The following is a 20,797-nucleotide window of genomic DNA, read 5'->3' on the forward strand; positions in this document are numbered from 1 at the left end:
AGTATGTGCTGCTCCTGGCTTATTCAGTGAGTCATCCTTAATTGTGCTCCATCCGACAGCACTTAGTCACAGCCTTATTTGGTGAAAATAACATTTTAGTGCTATTTCTTCAAAGCAACTGTGATATTTTTGTGTTTTTGAAGTGAGTTCCGGGCTCTGACACATTATACTTTTCAAAGAGAATTAATGCCTATTTTGCACAGGAGGATTAATGATGTTCCAGCTAGTGTTATACACAGTCTCATATTCCGCTGGTAATTCATCCCACCTCTATGCAGCTGCAGTGAGCTGGAATTCAGTGGCTTTTCTGATCATAGTGAGTGCCATAGGCAGTGTTTGCTGTTATTAGTAACATCAAATAAGACGTAGTTTGTCATCTTTTAAACTTCCTATCACTAGTACATATTTTCATTCTCTCTCTTCTTTTTTTATTATTATTCTAGATCAGTTATGCTGCTTTCTTATTTGCCACTACTGTTTAAAACCTCTCATTGTGTGTTGGTAGATGTAATGTTACAGCTGCAACGTGTTTTGATATTTATCAAATTTTATCATCAAATTACACTACGTGCTCTCTCTACTGTACTTGTCTTTACAATAAGCTTTTCTTGAAAGTCTTTTGGACACATTTCTTTTCTGAAGTCAAACAGGAAAATACACTGTGTGAGCATCCCAAGTCCTGTTTGGGACTCCTGTCAGCCCCATGGCATTAGCTGTTGTTTTTGACGGTGGAGCAGCTGACAGCGGCCTAATCTCCCAGGGCTGCCTTTACTCAATCACCTGGTTGCTCCCATCACTTTCAAATGCTGTTTGGTCACCAGGTTTTGTCCGACATTTGTGTGCCCAAGAACCAAGGCAGTGAAAAAGTCTAGAGTTAGAAGAATCATAGAACGGCTTAGGTTGGAGGGGACCATAATGATTATCTAGTCCCCCAGCCGTGGGCAGGGCTGCCCCCCCAGCTCAGGCTGCCCCATCCAACCTGGCCTGGAGCGCCTCTAGGGATGGCGCACCACAACTTCTCTGGGCAGCAGTGCCAGCTCTCATTTACTCAGTTCTGAGTAGATAATTTCTTCCGACAAGCTAAATCTCTCTTCTTTTAGCGTAAATCCGTTCCCCCTCGCCCTACTACTACCAGACCGTACAAAAAGTCATTCCCTCTCCTGCCTGTAAGCTCGCTACGAGCACAGCAAGGCTGCAGTGAAGACCCCCCCCGTCGCCCGCTCCAGGCACAGCGCAGCAACCCCCTTCCCACAGCCCAGGGCCGCCGCCTCCCCGCGCCCCCGCCCCATGGCGGCGCACCCCCGGCCCGGCGGGGCGGAGCGGGGCGGGGCGGGGCCGGGGGGGCTGCGGGGCGGCGCCTGGCGGCGTTAAGGGCCGGCGGAGGCTGAGGCGGCGCTCCCAGCGCGGAGCGGGGCGCCGGTGTCCGCCGCCATGGGGCGGTACTCGGGGAAGACGTGCCGCCTCATCTTCATGCTGGTGCTGACCACCGGCTTTTTCGCGGCCGAGCTGGTGTCGGGCTACCTGGGCAACTCTATCGCGCTGGTGTCCGACTCGTTCAACATGCTGTCGGACCTCATCTCGCTCTGCGTGGGGCTGTCCACCGGGCGCATCGCCCGCCGCTCCCGCCGCGGTCCCCGAGCCACCTACGGCTACAGCCGGGCCGAGGCGGTGGGAGCCCTCAGCAACGCCGTCTTCCTCACCGCCCTCTGCTTCACCATCTTCGTGGAAGCCGTGCTGCGCCTCGCCCGGCCCGAGCGCATCGACGACGCACAGCTGGTGCTCATCGTCGGCGCCCTGGGGCTGGCCGTCAACCTGGTGGGGCTGCTCGTCTTCCAGAACTGGGCCGCCTGCTGCCGCCGCCCCGAGACCCCGACGGGGCGGGCGGTCGGGCCGTCGGACGGCAGCGCCGAAGCAGGTGCCTCTCGGCCGCACCCCGCTCCCCCCGTCCCTTTGTCCCCCTCCCTGAGCGCGGTCCCATGCCCGTGTCACCTTGTACTTTGTGCTGGGGGAGGGAGCGCTGGGGCTGCGCTTGTCGTCGCCATGTGAGAAAGAATTTGGTTGTGAGAGATGTTTTTTCTGTTTGTAGAACTTATACACAACACAGCGTTTCTTCTTTGAATGCAGGTGAATCACCTAATGACCAAAAAAGCCCCGAGGAGGGCTCTGGGATGAAAGTAGAGAAAAAGTCCGAAGCTTTGAACATCAGAGGTATGGTAACTAATGCTATCAGCGTTCAGAACTCGCAGGTTGCCTTTATTTTTTTCCCAGGTATCAGTGCAAAGTGCAGCTCACGACTCTTCTGGTTAGCGTGGAGGTCTTGGTTGTGTGAGATAACGGGGTGACAGCAATTGATGTGATGCTGGCTTGGCTCTGAGTGATCATGCTGTGATTCTTTAGATGGCTGCAGCTGAGATGTGATTCTGTTACACACATTTTGAGTTTGCATTTTGGGTAGTGCTGTGTGGAGCCAGGAGTTGGATTCCATGACCCTGGTGAGTCCCTTCTAGCTCAAGATATTCGATGGTTCTGTGATCCTAACTTTTTAGAAAAGATCAGAGCTTCTTGCACTGAGCACAAGCTGCTGGAGACCATAAAGCAAGGTCAAGCAGGCATCCACGAGGATGAAGTATTTGAAGTCACTGCATGACTAGTTGAGCAGTTTTCAACTTCTAAATGCCTTTGGGCAGAGAAGAAGAAATAATCTTTAAATCCCAAGGTTTGCAGTCAATGTGAGGAGAAAGGTGCTGAAATTGGTAGCTCCGCATGTGCTTTTTCAGGTCCTTGAACTATGAACCTCTGCCTGAGAGAGGCAGGGCAGGGTCAGCCCCCTCTGTGTCATGCTTTGGCAGCTCTCTTGTTATCTACAGAGAGAAAAGTTACGTCTGTTTCTAGGGATGAGTTAACCAAGTCCACTTGTCTAGGTGTTTATACGCATACCTAATCACATGCCTGCTTCTCACAGGGCCCCAGGTAGTGTATTTCATAATGGCTTGTTCTTCAAGGAGGGGGCTGCTACAAAGAACAGGCTTCCTATGGTCACGTCTCAGCATCTAAGGAGATGTGGTGTTCCTCTAGAGCCATGTGGGTTGATGTCACGTGAATTCAGCCCAAAAGGCTGTCATGGCAATCAGACACGCAGCTTTTTAGGTGTGTGGATCTGTCCACCAAATGTGTTTTCAGAGTTATGCAAATGTGTGCGTAGGGGAGGATACCTGGCAAACTACACCACGTGCTAGAGGAATGTTTGCCTGAATAGCTAGACATAAACACTGCTGGATTTTATGGCATTAGGCTGCTGAGAGTACTAGAGCAGACTGTCATCTCCAGGAGTGGAGAAGAGGGGAATGAAAATCCAATGAGTGTATTTTAGGGGAGTCTTTACTCATCTGAACAATGACGTTTCAGGTTTCTGACACTCACAACTGTCAAAAACAATGTGTTTTCAGAATAAGAGGTTTGGAGTGATTGTTTTACGATACCAGTGTTTGATTTGTAGAAAGGGAATTAGTCAAAATCTGTTTTGGTTTTGCTGCTCTAAAGCTGTGTCCACTTGGTAGAAAGTTTGTATGTTGAGGAGTGTGGGCCTCCCTGAAAAGCATGGCTGGGCAGAGTGGCTTGGCAGAGGAATGGATTCCTTGGCTGTAAAAATGGTAGGAACAGGAATCCAGAGTTTCTGCATAGCTGGATTAATTACTATAGTCTAAGATTATTCCTTTTACTTCTTTAACGTATGCAGAGTAGTTCAGACTTTGCCACACAAGCTGCTGGGAGCTGTGTTATCCATAGTTGCATCATATCAACTTTATTTAATAAAAAAATCCTTTTCTATTTTATGGGCATAGCTTTGGCAGCCTATGTAAACGGGCTTATTACATGATGTATAACCAAGCCTTTGTATTAATCATGTCAGTTCAGTAAGGATTTTCCAAACTCAGAATACTAAATTCTAATATAGCAGAATTGCTGTGCTTACTTTGTTTTCAATTCAATAAATGTCTTCCTGAAGCACTTTCTTGTTCCTTTTGAGCTCAGCTCTCTTGTTAGTTACCTTAGAAATTGCATCCTGCCTATCCCTCTTGTTAGTGCAGCAGCTGAGGGCACACGCTGAATCCAGATTATTTTATAAATGAAAGAGGAAACACTGCAACACTGTTACGGCCAGTAAAACCATGTGGGAGTTTGCCAAATGGGGCAGAGCACTCTTGACTCCAGCAGAAAGAGCTGGATTCAGTGAGAGTTCTACTTTCTTATCTTATCCCAGTGATTCCAGGGGACTCCAGTGACTATTGCCTGCATGCCCCATGCAGAGAGTCTGAGTTTGTGCCCGGAGCTGGCTCGAAGCAGCAGCATGGACGTGATACTAGTTTGAAGAAAACCCAGTTCACAGCATCTTAAGAGCCTGAACTCTTAAGTTTCATTTTAGATGAGTTTCAGAGGTAGTCTTTTGCAGCTTCTCCAACCTGGAGGGAAGGGTTACATTTGAGGGCAGCTTTGGAAAGTGCTTGTATGAAGGATGTTAAAAGGAATTTGCCCAGTTTGTTCTGTCACATACTCTGAATAGGAAGTATAGTCAAAGAAGTTAGCCTAAAGTTTAGAGATGCTACGTATTGGGCATGGTTGGAATGAAGTCTTGAGTCTGAATAGTAAAGATTGAGGGGAAAAAATGAGTGTTTTATGATAATAACAAGAAGAGGCAAGATTATGTAAATTAGTGTGGAGAAAAATGTAGCACAAAGGAAGTTCTTACAGTATTGTAATTCTATAGCAAGAACTCTGCTTTGGTCATTACGCTTGAATCACAGCTAAAAGTGTGCTATTACAAGAGCCTGTTTGTCTTTACCTTGAGAGCAGCCAACTGTTGAACCAGATTCTGAGCTCGAGCTGAGGGCTAGTACTGTTGGTAGGACAAGGTTTAAAACCAGTAATGGAGTTTGATCCAAAAAAACTGGATTGTGGGGCTGTCTTGAAACCGTAACAATGGCTACTGCTTAGGTTTCACTTCCATAATGTTTTTGGGTTTCAACAGAGTAGTAGAAACTGATGGAGAAGAATAATTATTAATTCCTGGGTATGTTCTCTGGCCACCACTTCTTCCAGGGTAGAACGGGCAGGGTTTAGTCATCAATTTTTAACTGAGAATTGAGGTTGAATGTGCCAGGATCTCTTAATAAACTGCAGGCATTTAGGCTAAGACACGTTATGTTGCCATGGCATTGCAGATGAACAACAGTTGCTAATGTACCCAAGTAATGCATCCTATTTAGAGAGCTGTGGTTCAGAGTCAGTGTTTTCCTTGCTGTGTTGTTCAGAAAGCTGTTGTTGAAAAGTCCAGTTATGATGTGAATTCTTGGGATGTTGCATTTTTTTTTAATGGGGCTCTGGGGGAAAGAAACTAATGGAAATTGTCATCTGTTTCAGGTGTTCTTTTGCATGTTATGGGAGATGCACTTGGATCTGTTGTTGTGGTAGTTGCTGCTACAATCTTCCATGTGCTTCCTCTGGAGGCTAATGCTCCCTGTAACTGGCAGTGCTACATCGATCCAAGCCTGACAATAATTATGGTGTTCATAATCTTGTCTTCGGCGTTCCCACTTATCAAAGAGACCTCAATTATTTTGTTGCAGATGGTTCCCAAAGGTGTTAATATGCAACTACTGAGTAAGTCACATTTGTTGTTGAAATGCTATTAATTTTAATGATGTATTTCAATGCATATGTTATTTCTGGAATGACATGTTTGGATTATTTACTCATAATAGCTCTAAATTCTCAAGAACAGTGGAATAGTTGCATGCCTGTTTCCTAGCAACATGACTCAAATCTCTCTGGATTAGTTAAAGCATGTATTTTGAGAATGTGGTACTCCAACAATACATCAAAAATACCAGGACTCAAGCTGCTAATGCTTTGTGTGGAGCGATTGTGGAAGAAACTGCATTGAATTATAGTATCTCCCGACCCTGCAGCAGTGTCTTCTGAAAGGGTTCCAAAACAGCTTAGGAAATTCCATTAAGACTGGGTTACTTTTGTAGTTCTTGGCACTGTTTGCACTTGTTAGTTGTAGTGTAGTGGGTCTTTCTGGAATTCCAGCATACTCAGGGTGAAACAAATAAGAATATATTGGCTTTGGTCAAGGTTTTTTTGCTTTTGCTTACTGCTACAAACTGATGATAAATGGCCCTTGGGCGCAGAGATGAACCCAAAAACAAGGGCCTGCTTATGTGTTCACCTAGCATTTGTGAACCAAAGGTAGTGGGTAGGAGATGTCATTCAAAGAGCTGTACTTAGGAAAATACTGCTTGGAGTCCGCTGCTTTTAGATTAGAGTCTCAATGAGAACTAGCCAGTGCACTGAACATTCTAACATCTTTCTCTTATGTTTTCCAGCTGACAGGCTAGCTTCCATACCAGGGGTTAGCAGCCTTCATGAGGTGCATGTGTGGGAGCTTGCAGGTGGCAAGAACATTGCTACTCTTCATGTCAAATGCCAAACCCCTACTGACTACCAGGATGCTGCCTATAAAATACGGAAGGTTTTCCATGAAGCAGGGATCCACTCTGTGACCATCCAACCTGAGTACATTGACCACAAGACCTCCAATCTCCTGTGCAGCTCACCTTGCATCTCAAAAGCTTGTGACTCTCAGCTCTGCTGCAGTCAGCAGGAGGCACCGCTGGCTAAAACTAATGGCTATACTGAAAAAAACGATAGCTGCCTTTCTGTGCAGCGTAAAGACAATGGTTCAAGTAAAAGTGATGTTCAAATCCGTATTGACTCCCCACTGACAGAGAATAGTGTTAAGGACATGAAAAATGGTGAAGTGTCTGATGACAAGTCACAGTTGAGCAGTACACGATTTTAAACAATTCTGTCTACTCTGCAAAATGTTTTTGTAGAATAAAGGTGTCTGGGCAGGAAAGTGTGCCAGCTGTGGTTGTAGCTGAAGGTGGTATGGCAAAAAGATTTCTGTGCTTTAGCTGTAAACCAAAATACACCTAGAAAGCGTGTATCTGAGATGAGGCTTAATATTCCTTAAAAGGTGTTGCATTTGTCTATGATTTTTTTTTCTGATACAGCCTAGCACAGTTCCTTATCAAACTGTGTGTTTGTTCCTATTGCTTGAGTGGGTGAGATGTGTTGCTGTCTACCCTGATGCTTGCAGTGTATGGCCAGTGCCACTGGGAATGAAGATGAGCTGCTTCCTGAGAGCTCTGTGGCAAGTTAATGATTGTACTGGGCTGAAGTACCGTATGTTTATAACGGACTTAAGTAAAGATGTTTTACTGATCCTCAGAACCCGCTTTGCATAGCCAGTTACTTGTGCTTCTGAAGCTTGTGAATGAAACTAAGGGTGCCTTGACTGATAGAAGGGAGAGAACACTCAGTAGTAGTTGTCTTGCATTATTTTCTTGACTCCTGTGTTTAGGTGTGGAGCAGGAGACTGCCTTGCTTCTTTATTGGTAATATTGGAACCTTAGCCTAATCACAGATATGTGATGCTAAAGAACATGCATTGTGCCACGGAAGTAAGGATTTCTAGCCTTGTCTGCATTATTCTAGCAAATGAAAATGCAAGCAATCATCCAATTAACTTTTGATCTAGTTCGCTGTTGTGATTATACAACTCGGTTCTTACCCCTGCCCCTCCCTCCCAAACAACAGAAGTTAAAACAGGCACAATGTTAATTTGTTATTGTGGGGAACAATTGTGGTATGTTTAATTCTGAGCATCTGTCCATATCCATGCTGAATAAATAAGCTAATATGTCTATTATTAATAGTTAAACCTCTGCAATTCTATTAAGAGGCAGGTTTATATTCAGTGAAAAATTCCATTTGAAGTTTTATAAAACAGTGTTAAAAAAGTTTGCTCTAAGATATATTAAAAAAATGTATATATTACTGGGAGCTTTTCCTATTTTAGTCCTAATTATTCCTTGGTTTATTAGAAAAATCTAAGCCCTCCCCCTGCCTGGAAGTGCATTTTGAAGTATTTAGTGAAGCAGGTCCCTTTTCCCTTTTCCTTTTTTTTTTCTTTTTTTTGAAAGACATGCAAGGCTGCTTTAAGGAAAATGAGATGACATGCCCAGTCACCAAATGTTGGATTGTGGTCAGGTCTTCTCTCCAGGTTTCTGGGAGAGGGGCATCTACTGTCTAATCCACACTGAGTTCAGTTCTTAGCCTTCAGAAGGTTTCAAATATATTTTTGGTATTGAAAACAGCTCTTTGATGCTTCATGTGGCCTGGACAGGCTACTTAGGTAGCTATTCATGGAGACACATTTATAAAATAGTGGTGTCTTTAACTCAGGGACAACTTAGTAGAAAGGGCAAATCGATTTCCTGCTGCGCTGGGAAAGTACCAGGGCTTCCTTGTAAGGCTGGCTTGGAAGCAGACAACTCCTTAATAAGGATGATTACATTAAATCAATGAATATTAAAACACACAGCAGGGTATTTTGCTACTTGGAAAATTGTATTTACTGGAGCTGTATGATAACAGTTTAAGTAGCACACTTTTAGATTTGAATTTACTTTTTTTTATCAGTTCCTGGATGAATTAATGTATTTATAGCCTTTTATGGTAGGTTTGAATTATAAAAATTGAGCTATATCCTAATACCATTAAAATACCATTGATCCCTCATTCTGTTTGATCCTGTTGTCAGGATTTTGCTTTGCAGCTCTTGCACAAATTGATGAAAATCAGCAAGCTTTTAAAGAACTGCTCTGTCCTTTGAAAGCATGTAGAGTGAAGTAAGACAGCCCTTACTTCTGGTTTCTTGTCCTCATTTAGATTGATCATGATGTCTAAATCCCAATAACAACCATAGATTTTCTGAGAACTGGAATAGAAGACTCCAAAATAACAACAAAATCTGTGCAGGAATTTACAACTCAGATACCCTTTAAACTGAGCAACCTTTTTATTAATGCATTTGTCTCTTAAATCTTTTTATATACACATTTTATTAAATGGTTTAAACGTGGTGTCAGTATTGTTTTACTCTGGAATTAGAGAAAATGAGCATGTGTAATGAGCATTTGACAAAATGGACCATCTTTTTCTCATCTTTCCAGTGTTTATTGAAACAGTGGTTATGTATTTTTTTTTTAAAGGTTATGAAGTGCTGTAACCTGAAAATACAATGAAGTAACATTCTTAACTTTTCTTGTTTGGTTGAATGTACTGTGAAAAAAATACCAACGACTGTAGAAATCTTCAGGTTTAGAAAACAAGCAGATTAAAAACCAAAACAGTTTTATTAGTAAGCAAAAGCAACTGAACTGCGTCACTGATGAGGTGAACCTTGCTTTTTCCTTGCAGAGGCTGTCAGGGTACACAGCAGAAGTTTTTGACCTGCTTATCCCTGCCTTCCTTTCAGCCCAGCAACAAAATATTGTTCTCCTTTTTTGAATGTGTGATAGTTAGGCTCTGCTGGGTGGTCACTTTCTATTCTGGTACGTGGTATCATTCCAATTAGAGTCCATTTTGTATTAGCTAATTTCCCTTAATTTCTTGGCATTCCAGTTCTCTTGAAGTATGCTTACCTCATTTTGAAGTACAATATACTTCAGTATTTGCACTTATTTATGGGCACTTGTTCTAAATTCAGCTTTGTAGCATATTGCATTGTCATAAATCCTCCTTTCTGTCCTCTTTAACTTAATTGCTTTATTTCTCCCTCCAATTCAGTGATGGAAAATTTCTGACTGCTGTGGATTGATTGCACAACCCTTTCCTCTTCAAGTACTCCCTTCTGAGTGCACCATTATAGTACTCAGTTTCTCTTGAAGTGATCTTTTTTTTCTCTTCCCCATCTATCTGTCACTGTCTCTAGCTAAGGATGTAATTTTCAAACAGGTGATCATGTTATGTGGCTCTCCAGTACATAACTAGGCATACATGTGACCTAGTTGTAGGCAACAGAACGTTTGCTAGCCTTGACAATGGCTCTGGAGAAAGAGTTAAATCTGGAATAAATTCACATGGCATTGAATGCAAAGGCAATTGGCTGGCCTTTATCAGTTGTGAGCCTTATTTGAAGGGAATTAAAGGTTTTGTCTCCTTGTCATATGTTGTTCTTTCATCAAACATTCTTCTGTAACTCTCCAAAGTGTAAATCTTGCCTTTTCTGTGTCAAGAAAGGTAACATGGCTGGTTTTTTTTAGCAGTATTGTCTTTTCTTTTTACTAAGTTTTCAGTCACCTTTCTGTTCTTTTGAGATCTGTCTTTTGTCTTGTAACCAAACCATTTTTTTCCTCCTCTTAATGTTCTTTTTTATTCTTTATAGTAAAAGTAGATCAATTTTGCTATCCTTCTGATCATGAACATGTACATATAATATGATTTATAAGTACCTCTTATGTACTGGTTTAATTTTTGCACTTCATTTTATGCAAGTTTGCCCCCTTTGCTTTTGCTGTGTGGTGTACTTTATTATTGCAAACGGATTGTTGACCTTGTTTATGCTTTCCCTTTTTCCTGCTCTACTTTAATGATCGCATTCTTGAGCGTTCCTTTTTGTTCTGAAGCCAAGGTCAATGGATAGCTTGATGTGAGCTGTTCCAAGGAATATTTCATGTCCTTTGGTCTGTGTAGAAGTGTGTAGTCTAAGGAGCCATCTGATTCAGATTATATATGTTTTAATTCTTCTGTGCTCCACTTGAAATATCTTTTTAAAGAAAGTTGGTTTCTGAACCTGAAAAGGTATAATGAAATCAGAGTTGTTAGTCTTTCTTTAACACCTTAGGGGAAAACTTGGATTTCTCATTAGAAAGTGAGTAGAGGGGAAAATTCTGAAAAGGTAATCCAAGCACTATGAAGATTTCTATAGGTTTTTCTTATTCTGCTGTACAGAGAAAACACTTTGTGTTAATACATTATTTAAATAGTGATACCTTGGTTTGAGGATGTCACTGTACAAAGGTGTTACACTTATGGAGTTATGTTGCTTAAAACTTCTTCTAGTTTTTCTTTTCATGTTGTGATTTAAATAATGTGCCAAAATATAATTTCTGTGATTGCCTAATCAATGAGTTGTAAATCTTGCTATAGTTTTATTAACTGTTAGTGAAAATCTTAAGGTTTTATGTACAGTTATATTTTTTTCTCCAAATGAAGTTTGAATGTGTTGTAAATAAAGTTCATTTTTAAATAAACCCGTTGTTCTGCGTAATGTATGGTACCTATGGAGAACTGCTGTCAGTTTGGACTACTCTGAGGTCTTTGAGTAAAGTTTCCTTTGAACCCACAAACTTTTGAATGTAAATTTTGTTATCCATTTGGATGAAGAGTAGACAGACATCCAGAAACTTCATTTGCAAGCAGTCCAGCCTCTTATAATGTAGGAGTGAATTTTTAGCTCAAAGTAGAGGCTCTAGATGGGCCCTTACTTTCTGTGTCTTCCTTGTGCAGAAGATGCTTTTTTATTTTTTTATTTTTACATGGTGTATGTGTGGGTTTAATAATCTGTAAGAATGTTTTGGGTTCCCCACAGCTGTGTGCACAGTATCCATCTTGGAAATGTTTCTGATGTGATGGAGATTCTGACCTGCTCTGAGGTTGTAGTAGGAAGTGGGGTAATGCTGGTGGTCACAAATAGGTGTTGAATGGTCAGTCAAGTTCTCTGCCAATTTTAGAGCATAGCCAGGATGAATCTGGTGATTCTTCTGGTTAGAGGTGGAGAATCCAGTAAGGTGGAGAATTCAGTAAATCTGAGAGTAGGAGATAATGGTAAAATGTCAGCTACTTCTGTAGTAGCACATTAAATACATTGGCATAGTACAGCTTGCATATTGTCCACTTCAAAAGAGGGTGGCTGCCTGATAATGGCCAATTGCAGGAGGGTCCTTGACTCTGGACCATGCCCGGGAACTGTTTGGAAGAGTGCTAGTTGGCACATGCTGTGAAATGTTTGAACAGCTTACTAATGCATGTGGTCATGGTTCAGTGTCTGGAAATGTCCCCAGACACTGTTTAATGTATTAATCAATACGTGGCCTTCAGACACTGAGCCTCTGCTGTATAATACAAGGTAGCAGTGGCGGCACATCACAAAGGAGTTGAGATTGATGCTGGTTTCTTGGGACATTAACAGATCCAGAAGGCAGTGGGGTCAAAAGCCCTGCTCTCCCCCTGCACCTATGCCTTGCTGTATCAGTGCAGGGTGGGCTGGGAGGGGATAGGCTGCTGGCATCAGCAATGCACGTATGGCATGCAGATAATGCTATCGCTGCAGCAGCTTGCATGGCTCTGAAAATGAGAAGTGTCACGTTTGATATGACACTGCACTTTGCTTTACCTGCTTCCAGTCCTAGTAATTATTTTGTATTTATTTTCATGGTGTTCACCTGTTTTTAATAAATCTCTGTATTTTGTTGGGCACATACTGCTGCCTGCCTTTTTGTGAGGAGATTGCAATGGAATAATGGCATAGGACTTTGCAGTATGTATGGGGACAATGAGCTCATGAAGATCTTATAAGAGTCATCAAAATGACCCAGGGGCCCTCAAGACAGTAACAGCAAGTTCTGTGGTTAAAGGAGGGCACAATTCATGAGAAAGAAAACAAACTTTTTTTTTTCAAACCTTAGGAATCAATCTTGTATTTGGTGCAGATGAGCAGTTCCCTCCTGTCTTGAAACAGGAAGCACTCCAGGCTGTTGTGAATCAGTACAACAAACATCATAAAATCTTGCAGAAATTGCTTTAAGCAGCAATTTCTCTTTAAAATTGCTATGTGAACTAGGGATGTTATCCTTCGGTTGCCCAGATTGCTCACAGAAAGTGTTTTTTTATGGGTTGGTCTGGCTTAAGAGGCCGGCAGCATACGGGATGTACCCTGTGACAAAGTACCCACTGGCCCTCCCTGCTGCTCTTGCGCTTCAAATGGAGGTGCAGCATTTGCATCAGAACAATTCTGGGGACGCTGCTGCCTAGGAATCACCTTTTGTTGTGAGTGCCTCCAGCATAATCTAATTTCTAAGACTGAATCTGGGTAGACCTCAATTATCCGGGTATGGCATGATTAAGTCATACAATTGAGGTGTCCTGCCTGGGAGGCATGCCTTGAGAAGCTGCTCCCTGGCCTTCTGCCTGCTTTGTGCCAGAGCTCCACAGATCTGCTCCCCACGTTGTCCATCCAGAAGTGTACGGTGGAGTTTATGTTGTCCTGCTGAAGGAAGGGCATTGAGACGTGAAGGAAGGGGCCTGCAATGTGTTGAAGCATTTTTAATTATTTCCCTATTTCCCTTAATTTTTTTATTATTTCCCTTAACACCTGTTGTCGCCAGATGTGCACATTTTTGTTTGTAGTTTGTCTCTGCTGTCTTTGCTCTTTAGTATCCAAAATGTCAATTGAATGGTTACCCAGAGATGGCTGACCTGCCCCTGAAGACAGTGAAGGCCAGGCTGGATGGGGCTCTGAGGACCTCATAGAGCTGTAGGTGTTCCTGTTTATTGCAAGGAGTTGGACTAGATGGCCTTTAAGGGACACTTCCAGCTCAAGTGGTATTATGATTCTGAGAAATCTAATCTTAACCAAGCAGCTCTTTACATTCATGGTGCCAGTAAGTCTGCCCACCTCCTTCTAGCCATGCTGGGCTCTACCTCTCCAGCAGACACACTGGTGATTTCAGGTGGCAAGACTGTGCCCTCTGGCAGGCCAAGCATTGCTATCCTGGCTGCTCTTCTCAGTTTGCTGAAAAATATATTATTTCTGGCAGAAGTCAAAGGTATCTCCTAATTATGATATATTTGCAACCCCCAAGTGCTTATGTTATGTATCCTTCTGAAAGACAAATAGTATCTCTCTCTAGCACTCTGTGTACTGGCCAAAGAGCAGCGGTGTGAGAGAGCGGCAGCGGGGGGCCTAGTGGTACAAAGCTGGGCTGAGCTCACAGGGCCCTTTCAGATGGCCCAAAAGCTTGGCAGCGTGCCTGTGCCATGTGCAGAGCCAGCAGGGCTGAAGGAAGCCTTCCTGGGGTGGGCAGTGTGCATTCACAGCAAAAAGCAGCCGAGGCAGGGGTGGCCTGGGGACAGCCCTGAATGACGGCAGAGCAGGCTCAGGTTGCTTCCATGGCAAGTGCTACTGAGAGAGAATTAACAGGAGTGGTCTGAGGAGAAACCTTGTTATTTTGTGATGCACACGGGCACATATGTGCTTATACTTCACATATACTACCATACATGTCTATTATCATTCAGCGAATGAGAATTTTTTTCTTGATCCTGGCAGGGTACAGATCCAGCTTGCTGGATATCCCTGTTGCCTTCTGTCTGCTGCATCCTTCCTGCTTATCGTTTTAGAATTAGACCAGTTGGTTCATGAAGTTCATGCTGATTTTCATCGTTCTGATTGATCTGGGAGAAGAGGAACATAAAAGCAAACTTCCAACGCTAGTGAGGCCTGTGTGGGGGAAAAACAAAAAGGCCACAGTGGGCCAAGTACTGGCAATTGGCAGTTGCCTAGGGGAAGTCCTCGTGAAGCTTGGTTCAGGGGGATCCAGTAGGCAGCTGCTCCTGTAGCATGTTTTCTTGCCTGGCAACAGCTTCAAAACACAACATGCTTTTATCACCCTCCTGTAGCCAGTGATCCCTGCTCCACCCAGGCTCTATCTGGGGGCTTCCAGTTTATCTGACCCTTTTGATTATTTTCCTTCCCCCTGCTCTTCTCAGATTCCTTCCCCTCCCTATTCTCCATTCTCCCTCACCCACTCACCCAGGTCTGCCAATCTGTCTTTGCTGGCACTGCAGTGTCTGTTCCTGCACCATTTACTACCCGGCGTTTGCTGTCTGTCTTCTTTGAGTCCTCTGCAGCCTGGTTGAGGATAAGCAGGAAAGATGCCACACAGTGCCCTTTAAATTTTTTCCTTTTATTCCTCTCAATGTTAGCTTAAAGGAATGTCCAGAGAAGGGCAACAAAGTTGGTGAGGGGTCTGGAACACAAGTCTTATGGGGAGTGATTGAAGGAACTGGGCTTTTTCAGTCTGGAGAAGTCTCTCTCATGGGAGAGAGCTCATTGCTCTCTACAGCTGCCTGAAAGGAGGTTGCGGTGAGGTGGGGGTTGGCTTCTACTCCAGTGTAACTAGAAATAGAACGAGAAGGAATAGCTTCAAGTTGCTCCAGGGATGCTTCAGGTTGGATATGAGGACAAATTTCTTCTCCAGAAGAGTGGTCAGGCACTGGAACCAGGTGCCCAGGGAGGTGAGGGAGTCACTGTCCTTAGAGGTGTTCAAGAAACATTTAGATGTGGCACTAAGAGACATCATTTAGTGGGGAAGTATTGGTGGTAGGTCAATTGTTGGGCTAGATGGTTTTGGATGTCTTTTCCAGCCTTGGTGACTCTATGATGTTAAGGATGTGTCTGTATGTGCCTTTTGAAATCAACTAATTGGATCAGAGGAGAGAAAGGCAAGCAGGTGTTGGGGTTCAGTTACAAAAGCTATTTATTTGCGCTCTTTACTCAGTGTTCTTAAGGATACATGCCTTAGCATAAACCTCCTGACCTCTGAGGAACTGCTGTTGTCACGATAACAAGCAGACACTATGCGTTAATGCTTATAATAACATTTCATATGGTAAAAGATTTCCAGGATTTACAACTTTGAACCTGTTATCCTCAACTTGATTAATAAAACTGTATTTACTGAAATGATTGCAAGGGCACTTCTCTCAAGATAGGTAACTATTCTTGTATGAATAATTAAGCAATTGTGACTAATTTAACTGCTGGTATATACATTTTAAAGTCAAACAGATCTTGAGCAAAGATTCCATGCACTTAGCCTTTCACTCTGATTAATTAAAAATGAGGTTCTGATGATCTGAAAGCCTGATGTTTCTTCCTTATCTGAAAACAATGATATTACAAGATATGTGGAACTGAACCACATGAACCTCCACTGTATCACTCACAACTGCTGCTAATTTTGCCCCAACTAAACCAATTCCTCCATCCTCTGAGGATTTTTTTTCTTCTTCTTATGGGCTTACACTGATAAGACTTTGTTAAATAGGCCAAATTCTGTTTGCACAGCTGAGCATTGTAAAGAAACTCTCTGAAGCTGTTTGAGTGTATACTGAAGAGTAAATGTTTAAAAATGTTAATCTCTATAGAAATGTCCTAAAGTTGATTGCACTTAATATTGTGAATTGGTCTTTTATTAGGAAAGCAACTGAGAATTAGCAAAGGTCAGAGCTCTGTTTTGCCAGACGTACTATATAAAAAACCAAACAAGATGTGAATGCCATTTTTGAGATGAAGAGTTTGAAACATAGACATTGTCAAACTTCCTGTCAATTAATTAATAAATTATTATTTTTTTAACATGAGTTTTATATTCAGTGGGGTTTGATCTGAATAGTTATTCTAGATAAAATTCTAGAAAGGCGTCTCAGGAGCATGCGTAACTTGTTCTTAATTGCTTCATCTTGACTTTAGTCTTAGTGATGCTGAGTCAAATGGCAAGTTACCAGATCAGAATGTATGCATGTAGGTATATTTTAATCACAGGAATTATTGATTTCAGTCATTGTGCAAGCATCTTAGGATTAGAAAGAGACTAAGAAGTTCACGAGTTCAATCTTCATCTCACAGACTGGAGTGCTTCAGTCCTGGCAGATGCCACCGGTGTCAGCTTCACTCCTTACCTATTGGATCAGGAAGGCATTTATTTGGTCCCTTTGACAGTCAAAGGATGACACCCTCTGTAGACTTTGGCTTGTTCAAACAATTCAATTAATGTGTTTCAGGAAATATTGCATGAAGTCTTACATGAATGACAAACATGAGCAGCCAGGAAACAACCTTTAGTGATGGCTAAAATGCAGTTGTCTGGAAGTATAGGCTCAATGTTATGAATGATTTTATTGTCTACATGAACCAGTTCCCTTTTTTACTTATCTGCTCACTACACCATGCAGCTAGAAATCTGCAAAGCTTGCACGTCAGACACAAAACAACTTGAGCATTTTTTTTAAACAGTGTGGGCTTCTTGATAAGCCACTAGGTCTATTTAGACCACTATTTGGAAACATGCATGTCTTCTTACATGCTGCACAGGGACCTTTGGAGTCTGACTTCAGGTTTTGGACTGCACACTTGGGCCTGAACAGAGTGCTGCTGCTGCTGGAAGCTTCTAATGGGTCTTGAACATTGCAGTCAAATAATGGGTTCCAGGAGGACAGCAAAATGTACCAACAAGGCATTCAACAGCGTCAAAGCTTGAGAACTTCTCTAAAGGTGAGAAGTAAAAAAAGCAAGCAGACAAAAAAACCCTTAAAACTGAGTGCGGCAATTCTCTGATGACATCCCTCTCTGCTTTGATTTTCTTTGTTGAAACTGAGCTTGCTAAAACAGGTGGCAGCTTAGTCCCTATGTGTCAGAGTAACACTAGGAAAGTGTTTTGTGAAGGCTGCAGGGCTTCCAGACTGCAAACATGCTTTTTTACCCCTTATTTTTAGTACAAGAAGGGCTGGTACAGTTTGCAGAGTGGTAGCAAGGGGTCACGAAGACTCTTCTTGATCAATACGAGGACAGACTGCCCTCTGGAAAACTGGATTGTCAGTCCAGAAGAAACTGGGGAGGCAGAGAGAAGTAACTGGCAGTTAGCAACTCCTGATGAACTTGTTTTTCTGATCAGTGGTAAGAGATGTAAATTTTATGTGGAAATTCCATGCCAGTCTTGGATGGTACTTCAAAGCTGCTCCTCAGCGACCTGCCCCATGCCTGCTGTATAGTTTCAGCCAGACATTTGCGTTAACTGAAGTGACATAAACTAATTCAATATAAACTGAGCCACACTGTAGTTTTTACAGAATCAAAATGGCTCGTGATATCATTATTATTTTAGTAATGTCTTTGGCTACACATGCAGTTGTTTGGACCTGATGAAAATAAACAGAAAATAATATGGCAAGTGGTGTCTGATGTGTAAATATGTTCTCTTTCATCCAAATATACTTTAACTTTCCTTCTTCCTTATCTTTTCCATCTCTATTTGTTGAACACGTTTCTTTTTCTAGTGCTTTTCCTGTTCTTTAAACTTCTGGTACATAATTTATGAGGGATTTTGCTAATTTATATGGGAGCAAAGCAAACTGGTAGTTCCCTCAGGTCTGGAGAGGCCCTCTGAGAGTAGAGCAGAGATCTTACATGTGCTGCACTACAAGAGAATTTTTTCTTTTAGCATTTTTTTTTTTTTTTTGCTGACAAAGGTCACAGAGAGACAGTGAATGTATCTGTTGGACATAAACTCCTGTTAACACTTTTTTCCATGTTTCTTTGCTTTTTATGATTTTTCTTCCACCTTTACCCTATCAGATCTGAGACTTCATCCTTCTGCCTTTTAAGGTCTGTTTGACCAGAAAGTCTTGTTTCCTCTGCAGTTTCCCCATCCTATTCCTACTTTCTTCTTTTCACCTTCCCTCTCTCCCTCTTCTAAGGTGATTTGGCCACAGTCTTCTTTTAGGCACCAAGTTCACAGCCTGTAACATTTAGAACCATGTCTCCTTGGTCGCTATGAGCAGAACAGATAGATTTAGATTTACAAATAAGCTCAGGGAACGTACTGTCCTTGTGGTGGGAATGCCACAGCTACATCCACTTGAGCTAGGGAGCAGGACTTATCACACCACAGCTCTCAACAACCTTGTCTCTATGGGATATTGCCAAATATGCTTCTGTCAAATAAAGAAGGAAGCTGTGTCACCACACATCTCTACAGTAGGATCCAACATGGCCTTCACTTTAAGACATTGAAAGCAGCCTGCTTAGACTTTGGGTTTGTTTCTGAGGAACAGAGGGGGACTGATATCCTTCCTTCCCAACCCAAACTTATGTACCAAATGCCATGGGGAAAGGTGAGATGCCAGTAAAATAAAAGATTTAATTAGGAAGTGTTCCTGAACTGTGGGAAGAGAGGACTGAGTCATACTTTTCCACCTTTAGACCCAACGATAAACAAAATCTCCTTTGTGATGTATGGTCCTTGATATTGCTCTTTGCCTTGACTTGAGAAAGAGATGCAAGCCTGCTAACTGCTGTACTGAGTTAAACCTTTCTTACTTGCACTGGCTTCATGTTGATGCTGTAAATGGAATTAATCATTGTTCATGCTGGCATAAATCAGAGTAGAATCAGTACCACATTGTCTTGAAATCTCAGTAAGTTTAATCTGAATTAGAACAGATTTAAAATCCTAATGATCTCACTAGGCTTTGGACCATGGTCAAAGTCACGATCACAGTGACTTGTGTACCTTTGTTATCAACAGATGATTGGTTCTTGATTCACTAATAATTAATAATAATGATTCATAGGAAGGCAGAAGCTGGTGGTCAAAGGTGAAGTGAATCATCCTGTCAGTGAAGATCCATTTTGCTACTGATCCATGCCTTCTTCAACACTGAGATTTCCTCTTTCCAGAAGAGCAGTGATTCCCTGAAAAGCACCTGAGAATGCCTCCAGGGGTTCTGTGTTTATTAACCATGGATTTTTTGCAAACAAAACCATCCTGCTCTCGCTCAAGGCCAGCATTCTGTCTCTTCATTGCCAGTCCCAACTACACCCACAGTTCCATACTTCAGCGCACTAATCTTGCACCCAGCGACACCTGTAATGCCATATCATTTCCTCCAGGGCTGGTCCTGGTGGTGCACAGGAGGAGCTGCTAAGCTGACCAGACACCCATGATCATGTTAGCAGCTGTCCTTGTAACAGAAGTGATGTTGTCTCGTAATTGTTCTTTGTTTTCACCTCTTTATTAAAGGTTTTGCAGGCCGAAGTGTCACCTGGGTCACATTGCCATCTATGACACTTAGCCATTGGGGAGCTCCCTCTGGAAAGACAATGTCATGTCTTTGCTAACATCATAGAATCATAAAATCATTGAGGCTGGAAAAGACCTGTAACATTATCTAGTCCAATCATCCACCTGCCACCAACATTGCCCACTAAACCGTGTCCGTAAATAAGTCTAAACACTTCATGAAGACCAGTTCAACATCAATTGAACTCATAGTCTGTCAAAGTTCCAAAATGACTGAAGTCCTTGATGGGTGTCCCACATCACTGTCCTGGAGATCAGCTGCATGGGTTCTTGGATGTGGGAGGGACCTCTTGCTGGACTCCTCACTCCTGTATTCAGCTAAGTGCTAGAGGGTAACAATACCTTTGTTCAAAGCACAGGCAGGTTAATGTGTGCTAACCACCCTGAAAAATCAGCTGCATTTCTGTGTGCTCAGTGCAAACAGTCCCAAAGTAATAAATCCAAATGTTTCAAGGTGTTGTTGAGTAAAAGTAGGTGAAACAACACTGGGGACACAAGAGATTGGCTGCTGTAAGCTGACTGGTACACTATCTCACTGTGTTGAAGGGAATTATAATGAATAAACTGGTGACCCCGATGCTCAGCTCTTAGCTAAAGGACACAGCATGTCTTGAAGAAATATGTATAGGAAGATCTTTGCATAGTACTTGTATTTTTTTTTAGATTCCCTTTCACCCAAAATATGACTTAAACCTTACATAGGAATATCTCTCTTGCAGAAAGAATATTCTCCAGGGTATTTATCTGAATTTGAACAATACCACATACTCACCTTTCAAATGGAGGTATAAAAGTTTACCTAATAAAATATTCTATAAGCCACTGTGATTACTAGCTAGTGATACTGAGTAATGATGGGGTTAAAAAAAATCTTAAAGAAGAAAAAGAACGCCATAATAGTCTTGGGTGAACACAGCAAATGTCAGGTCTGAAAACCTTGAGAAATTTCTCAGCCAAGGTGATCT

At 42.4% G+C, this 20,797-nt stretch overlaps 1 protein-coding gene across 2 annotated transcripts; it reads left to right on the plus strand.

Annotated features, from left to right (window-relative positions):
• Positions 1-1,411: 1,411 nt before the first annotated feature.
• SLC30A10 (solute carrier family 30 member 10) lies at positions 1,412-7,854 on the plus strand. Of its 2 annotated transcripts, XM_065739612.1 has the most exons (4): positions 1,412-1,915; positions 2,125-2,208; positions 5,419-5,658; positions 6,387-7,854. In XM_065739612.1, exons 1-4 carry the CDS (start codon positions 1,432-1,434, stop codon positions 6,860-6,862), a joined length of 1,284 nt encoding a protein of 427 aa, XP_065595684.1. In that variant the 5' UTR covers positions 1,412-1,431; the 3' UTR covers positions 6,863-7,854. The 2 variants fall into 2 exon arrangements, with proteins under 2 accessions (XP_065595684.1, XP_065595769.1); XM_065739697.1 differs by lacking the exon at positions 5,419-5,658.
• Positions 7,855-20,797: the final 12,943 nt, after the last annotated feature.

The sequence above is a fragment of the Cyrtonyx montezumae genome, unplaced genomic scaffold (genome assembly GCF_038088225.1).
Source record: "Cyrtonyx montezumae isolate F1298 unplaced genomic scaffold, pur_monq_1.0 scaffold_0, whole genome shotgun sequence".
In the NCBI taxonomy this organism is placed as follows: domain Eukaryota; kingdom Metazoa; phylum Chordata; class Aves; order Galliformes; family Odontophoridae; genus Cyrtonyx; species Cyrtonyx montezumae.